Raw genomic sequence first — 7,576 nt, 5'->3', positions numbered from 1 at the left:
TTGAGGGAAATTGAGAGCCTGACTTTAGAAACTAACTTTACCAGACTTATACAAAAAAATACTTCAGGAACCTTAGGATTTTTAACAATAAAATGTAATATAATACAGTTCTAGATAAGTATTAATACATCTGTCATAGACTAATTGATATCCTTCAATGTGAAGAATAATATGTCTAATACTGAAATAATAAGTATCATATTTCCTTCAGATGTTAAAGGATTGATGAATTTTTGAAAGAGAGAAAATTTATCATTCTATACTACAGAACCAGTAGTAAGAATACATGTATGATAATAATGAAAAAAATAAAAAAAGACTTTTAAGATGTAAAGCAGGCAGCAGTGCTAAAATTATTTGACAACTCCTGAATATAAATATATCTAGTCAAGGCTATGGTTTTTCCTGTAGTCATGTATGGATGTGAGAGTTGGACTGTGAAGAAGGCTGAGTGACGAAGAATTGATGCTTTTGAACTGTGGTGCTGGAGAAGACTCTTGAGAGTCCCTTGGACTGCAAGGAGATCCAACCAGTCCATTCTGAAGGAGATCAGCCCTGGGATTTCTTTGGAAGGAATGATGCTAAAGCTGAAACTCCAGTACTTTGGCCACCTCATGTGAAGAGTTGACTCATTGGAAAAGACTCTGATGCTGGGAGGGATTGGGGGCAGGAGGAGAAGGGGATGATAGAGGATGAGAAGGCTGGATGGCATCACTGACTCGATGGACGTGAGTCTGAGTGAACTCCGGGAGTTGGTGATGGACAGGGAGGCCTGGCGTGCTGCGATTCTTGGGGTCGCAAAGAGTCGGACATGACTGAGCGACTGAACTGAACTGAACATCCAAATATAACCATTTAGCATCATTATAAATATTACCAGAAGGTCATTCCAGTTCTGTGCAGTTGAAGTACTTGGAATTACCTGGGATAATTTTTAAAATGATTATATATATTAGAATTATATTTTCATACAGATTATTTTTAGAATATATGAAAAAAGTATATATACACATATGTACCTATCTAGGGCTATTCCTCTAATTTATCATTGGATACCATCCTTCCCAGGGACTAATAAGCATTTATGAAAGGTATCATCTAAATTCATCCTAATATATAACTGCAATCTAGTGGCAGACAAATGCAGCTTCTACTTCCAGTGGGAAACACCAAAATAATCAGTGATGAAACAGTCTAGGCAGACTCAGCAATGAGGCAAAATGGTGTAACATATCTGAGTCAGAAAGTATGACAGATGAATATTTTTGAATACTGGAAGGCTAGGCTTATCTCACAGAGAACAACCCCATAGCACTTGAACAAATCACTTTCCCTTGAAATTAAATAAAGAATGCAGTGTACTTGTTGAGTGAGAAACTGGGCCTATATTAAGAAGTAATCTTTTTATACTGCATTTTTACTGCTTATAGTTGACCTTGGTGGGGCATTATTAGGGCTGTGGTTCACTTGAATTGGAATAACAATTCATGGGTTCTACTGTCCTACAGTTTCCGTTCAGATGACTAAAGTCATGGGACTTGCAGCATAGCTGGCTGATGACAGTGCATACTATTTTGTCCCAAAACCCAGTTCAACCATGGGCATAATGATTAGATGGTAAGCCCTTTAAAGGCAAAGGGCCAGGAATTGTACACTTCTTGGTATATTGTAGGATAGCAAAGAAGTTTTTTTGAACTAAAATTAAATGTGAAATATCTTAGAAATTCATGCATTGCACAGGACTGCAGTATTCTGAGATCTTATTGTTCAATTCAGATTCTGCTTAACTCAGTGAACACTGGCCATGCTTCCACCAAATGCAGAAATGGTGGTAGGTGCCAAGAATACCACGTTGATGAAGTCACACTCCCTGCTGTCAAGAAACTCACTTGATTCCCTAATTTGCTGTCAGTTTACAGTGATCATACTTCTTCCAAGGAACCTCTAAGAAACACCTAGTGAGTAGAACCTTGGAGTTCCACAGAACAGAGTTCAACAGTCTCCAAATGATGACTCAGGCCAGATTGCATAATTCAGGTTTTGTTTGCAAAACTGAAAATGCTTCAGCACCTACCTAAATTCCAATTTAAAGGAATTCTTTAACAAAGACGCTACATGTTAGAATTTAAGGTATAGATATTAAACATACATTTCTGGGTAAATGACCCACAGACCAGCACCATTCCTTTAGTCAAAACTTGTCCCTTGCTGACAATGCAGTTAGAAATGAAGTGCAAAATGGCAGCTCAAATAAATGAGCCAGAAAACCTGACCTATCACTTTTCTTTTCCTCTAAATTAAGATCAAGAAAGCTGAAGAATATTTTGTCTAGAATGATATGAACATACGGGTACAAAAACTCCCTTGTAGCTTAAAAGAAAATTACTTCTGTGACCTTTGTCTGTACAGTGACCTAAAAATGCAAGCATTGTTTTGAAAGCAAGCATATGGGAGTATTTTTTTTCCTTTTTTACCACTTTTGGTGACTTCAGTAGATTTAACACACATTTTTCATTTATTGCATAAACTCATGATACAAAGAACTTTCAACCTATTCAAACTCTACATTCAATTTTGTTTTTCAAAAATGTATAGCTACTACTTTCTTTCCACCACAGATTGCCATTATCTCAAAGGTGAAATTTTAGCCTATGACTAAAAGGACCTATAGCTGCAACTTCATGATTCAGCAACTAACATCAATAATTCACAGTGAGATCATAGGCCCCCTGTGGAAGGTAGTGACATACTTGCCTTATGAAAGGAAGCTGAGAGCATATGCAGAGCATTTTGAGTTTAGATGTGTGGCTTGTGTGGGTGTCAGACATTTGTCTCTTAGCTGGTGCCCTGCAGAAGGATCCTTCTTTGGGAAAGGCTGAGAAAGGTGAATTGGGGTTGTGAGGCTAGGATAAAATGGTTATACATGTGGTAACCAGCTCCTCCTGAACTCGGTTTTCCACAGTTACCCTGGGCAGGTGGGAAGTCTTTCTGCTTTCTGTGTAAAAGATTCCAACTTGGTTTCCTGCCACCACCAAACACAAATGTGTTGATTTTTCTTTTTTCAGCTTCCAACCCTTGCAAGTTTCCAAAAATAAATCAAACCAGCCATCAGGGCACCGAAATAATACTACTACTAATAAGCAGCTTTGCTTAGACTTACATAAACAACACTTCTGAGGTAAACTTTGCCCCAGAGGTCTGGATACACTCTTTTTATATAACCTGCGTACTAATAATTACTAGACTTGGGTGGATTAACCCTGAAAATAGATGTTAATAGCAGCCCCCCAAAACAAAAGACTTGGAACGACAATTAAAAAAAAAAAGTGCACCAACAAGAAAAACACTTGGCAGCCAGCTCCAGCCCAAGCTGAAGACACCCTTCTCTCCCCGCCCCGCTACAAAGATCTCCTCCCCTATCCGCCGCGCCTACGGGGTGAGAGTAGGCTCGGAACCCCAACCCCGCCCCCGCCCCCGCCCCCGCCCCCGCCCCCTAGGCTCTTTTTCCTCCTGGCCCCTCCCTCTTCCGCTCCTCTCCGCCTGGTTTCCTGGAGCTGAGGTCAAATTGTCTGAACAGGCTGGTTTGCATAGCCCAATGGCTGCGCGTATGCAAATGAAGAGGATGGTGGTTGGCTGGGGCTTGGCAGGATAACTCCTGGGAGCGGGGCCTTTGTCCTTCAGTGGCTGTGAGGCAGCTGTGGTGTTAGTGTCGCGGTCGGTGGCGAGTGGGCTGCTGAGAGCCGACTAGTGAGCCAGCGAGCGAGCGGGGCGGGAGGGGCGGACGGCGCGGTGGCGGCGGGCGCTGGAGGAGCCTGCGAGGGAGTGTGGAAAGCAGGCGCCCGCGCGCCGGCGGTGGCAGGAGCAGCCCGCACGCCGCTCTCTCTCTGTGGGCGACCTGCAGTTGCAATATGACTTTGGAGGAATTCTCGGCTGGAGAGCAAAAGACCGAAAGGTAAGTCGGCCAGAGCCTCTGCCTAAACTCTGCTTGTCTCCTGCGCGCACTGCCGGGCTATGCAAGGTTAATGGGGAGCAAGTGGTTCAAAGTTTGCAGCGGGTACCTCCTATCCCGCCTTTCTTCCTCTGGAACACTCCGGAGGCGTGCGTGGACGGGAAGAGCGTACCCCGCACGCCGGTCGAGCCCCTCGAGGCTTTGCAAAGGGCAGACGTGACCGTCCCTGCCCGTGCGGCTCTTGCGGCCGACAGCCTGTGGCTGCACCCAGCGCCAAGGACTAGCAGTGCACTCTGGAAAGGGTGGCGGATGTCACTCGGGGCTGCTCACAGGATGCCGGGCCTCTGGGCGTAAGGGTTATGGGGCGAAGGGGATGATATCCCAGGGAATCCTGGGTTTGCAAAAGGTCGAGGGCCGCTGTTGCGCGTGCCCTCGGTACGGAGGGTCGCGGTGCAGGGCGAGGAGGCGGCGACTACCCGGAGGGGCTTAGTGTGACGGATCCCCTTGCCTCTTCCCGCGTGTAGGATGGATAAGGTGGGGGATGCCCTCGAGGAAGTGCTCAGCAAAGCCCTGAGTCAGCGCACCATCACCGTCGGGGTGTACGAGGCGGCCAAGCTGCTCAACGTGTAAGTGGAGCCCTCGCGTGACCCTCTTGGTTCTCCTGTTCGCCCCAGCCAGAGAAGGTCGCTTTCACCGGTCTCCCCTCGCCCTGCAGCGCCACTTCCTGCCGCGTTCCATCTGTCCTGTGGCTACTTGTCCCAGGGGGAGTGAGAGGACCCGGGCGCGACCCCTGGCACCTGGGCGGGGGTGCAGGCTGCCACGCGGCGGGTCTTGCCTTTGGGCTCACCAGCCCGTTCGTTCCCTGCCCTCAGCGACCCGGATAACGTGGTGCTGTGCCTGCTGGCGGCGGACGAAGACGACGACAGGGACGTGGCTCTGCAGATCCACTTCACCCTGATCCAGGCATTCTGCTGTGAGAATGATATCGACATCCTGCGTGTCAGCAACCCGGGCCGGCTGGCCGAACTCTTGCTCCTGGAGACCGATGCGGGCCCCGCGGCCAGCGAGGGCGCAGAGCAGCCCCCGGACCTGCACTGCGTGCTGGTGACGGTAAGGGAGAAGGGAACTTGCGGGCAGCTCGAGGTTAGAGTCCTGGCAGGAAGTTCGTGAGGGCTGAGAGTCTCCTGACTCCAGATCTAAAATGGGCGAGGGTTAAGAGACGGTAGCCTTTGCCCCATTAAAGCGTGTGGCTGGACTTTCAGCCGAGATGTGCTAGTTTCATCATGGGGATTTTCTCTGGGACAGAACGTGTCTAAGCACGTTGGAGGCTGCCAGAAGCGGAAGAGATCCTTATGAGTCAGCATTGTCAGTCCAGCTACTCCCTACCTACATCTGCACTACCTCCCGTGACTAATTCCTTTAGCAGGGCAGATTAGATAAAGCCAAATAAATTCCTGGCTCACCCTCATTAAGGAGTCAGCTTCATTCTCTGCCAGTCAGAGCTAAAAATAGAAATGGTGTAGGAGACAGACCTCATTAATTCCCTAGAAATACATTAAGGGGATAGAGTGGAAATTTTTTCTTTGTGGTCTTGCAGTTTTTTAAATGTCCCCTTGCCCCCATAAAAACCTTTGAAAGGTAGATAACTTGTGTTTACAAAGGTAAATGTGATTGTTTTGTCTTTTACATTTTGGGACACTTTGATCTCCTTAAGTGGCAGCCTCATTATTTTGCTTCTCCTGAAAAATACTACTCTCTCTTTTGGGAGGATAACAGGTGGCAGTTTTAGTTAACTGCTCTGCAGCTCTAAAGTCCTGGTAGCCCAGCATGGAAGTATTTCTCAGGTGTCCACCAAGGTACAAGTTTGGTAGGACAAGCCTATTGAATAATACTCTCATGCAAAAACTGAATAAATATGAAAACATATATATGACTCAGTTAGTTGCATGTATTCAGACTTTGCAGAGTATAGCTTCGTAGAGAATTACCCTTAACGATTTTGCAGGAAACCCAACTACCTGGAAAAAAATTTTTAATGGTTTTAAGTGGTCTGTCACACAGCCAAAGTATAGAATGTTCAAGCGTCTTCCCCTCAGAAGTGTTGTAATTAGTAGCAAAGTCTGATTTTTTAAAAAATAATAATTTTATTTTTTCTAAATTTGTTCCCAGAATCCGCATTCATCACAGTGGAAGGATCCTGCCTTAAGTCAACTTATTTGTTTTTGCCGGGAAAGTCGCTACATGGATCAGTGGGTTCCAGTGATTAATCTCCCTGAACGGTGATGGCATCTGAATGAAAATAACTGAACCAAATTGCACTGAAGTTTTGAAATACCTTTGTAGTTACTCAAGCAGTTACTCCCTACACTGATGCAAGGATTACAGAAACTGATGTCAAGGGGCTGAGTGAGTTCAACTACATGTTCTGGGAGCCCGGCGATAGATGACTTTGCAGATGGAAAGAGGTGAAAATGAAGAAGGAAGCTGTGTGGAAACAGAAATACAAGTTAAAAGGAACAGAAATTACAAAGAACCATGCAGGAAGGAAAACAAAACTATGTATTAATTTAGGATGGTTGAGTTACATTTAAATAAACCAAATATGCTTTGTTAAAGTTTAAATGTGCAGCCATAGTTTGGGTAATTTTGGTTTTTATGCCCTCAAGTTTAAAAAAAAAAAAAAGGTTAATCATATTTTAAAACCATATTTTATTGTATTTTGATGAGATATTCTCAAAGTTTTATTATAAATTGTACTAAGTTATTTTATGACATGAAAGGTTATTTATGCTATAAATTTTTTGAAACACAATACCTACAATAAACTGGTATGGAATAATTGCATCATTTCTTAATGTGTGCTTTTGTTTCTTTTAACTTGTACTTTATTTTAAACAAGTTTTTTTTTCCAATATGGAAAAATTAAAACCCATGTGAAATCATGTATATATATTATATGTGCATCTGTATATATAGATGTGTGTGTATGTATGTATATAAAATATTTTTCTACTCAAAACATTTGGGCTGAACATGGCATGATATTGGTTTTTATTTATTTAGTGGGCATTTTAGGCATGCCCTGCTCTACCCTACACCAAAAGTCAGAAAAACAAAAGTGATTTAGGAGTTGGTTTGGAGTTAGGGAAAAGTGGTGTGGGAAATTGCACTTGCAAAACATGGATAAATACAGTTAAATGATAACTAGTACTATAATAAGATTATATGCAACATGTTACAGAAGCAGAGGGGAGGGAGTCACCAAAGACCTACCTGCAAGACCAGTGAAGTTTTTCCAGGGAAGAGATCATTTTATTTGGATCTTAAAACAGGAAAAGGATATTGCTAGCAGCAGCACTAGTTTCTGGGAAGGTGTGGAGGCCTAAAAGACCAAAACCTGTTCAGGGAAACAAGAGTGATTCTGTGTGTGCCTCTGGCATAGAAAGATAAGGGAGAGATAAGGCTGAAAGGTAGGTGGGGATTAGGCCCAGACTGGGAATGGCATTCCATGTCACCCTTAGCATTTGGGCTTTCTTCTGTAAACTTTGGCTAGTCTGCAGACGCCTTCACGCAGGGAGTGACGTGATCAGTGTTTCAGGAAGATAACGTTGGGCACTGAAAGACGGG

The 7,576-nt window shown here is 44.2% G+C and overlaps 1 protein-coding gene across 1 annotated transcript; it reads left to right on the top strand.

Moving 5' to 3' along the window:
- The first annotated feature begins 3,704 nt into the window (after positions 1–3,704).
- Positions 3,705–6,793, top strand: GADD45A (growth arrest and DNA damage inducible alpha). The gene is made up of 4 exons (NM_001034247.1): positions 3,705–3,952; positions 4,474–4,575; positions 4,822–5,059; positions 6,119–6,793. The coding sequence occupies exons 1-4, from the start codon at positions 3,909–3,911 to the stop codon at positions 6,230–6,232; spliced, it is 498 nt and encodes a 165-aa protein (NP_001029419.1). The 5' UTR covers positions 3,705–3,908; the 3' UTR covers positions 6,233–6,793.
- The last annotated feature ends 783 nt before the right edge of the window (positions 6,794–7,576 follow it).

Source organism: Bos taurus, chromosome 3, assembly GCF_002263795.3.
Source record: "Bos taurus isolate L1 Dominette 01449 registration number 42190680 breed Hereford chromosome 3, ARS-UCD2.0, whole genome shotgun sequence".
Lineage (NCBI taxonomy): Eukaryota > Metazoa > Chordata > Mammalia > Artiodactyla > Bovidae > Bos > Bos taurus.
This window is presented reverse-complemented; position numbering and strand designations above follow the sequence as displayed.

Excerpts from the sequence above, each read along its gene's own strand:
- GADD45A (NM_001034247.1), top strand. The coding sequence starts at position 3,909 with ATGACTTTGGAGGAATTCTCGGCTGGAGAGCAAAAGACCGAAAG. Across the intron at positions 4,576-4,821 it reads GCGGCCAAGCTGCTCAACGT|CGACCCGGATAACGTGGTGC; the intron begins GTAAGTGGAGCC and ends CCCTGCCCTCAG. Across the intron at positions 5,060-6,118 it reads TGCACTGCGTGCTGGTGACG|AATCCGCATTCATCACAGTG; the intron begins GTAAGGGAGAAG and ends ATTTGTTCCCAG.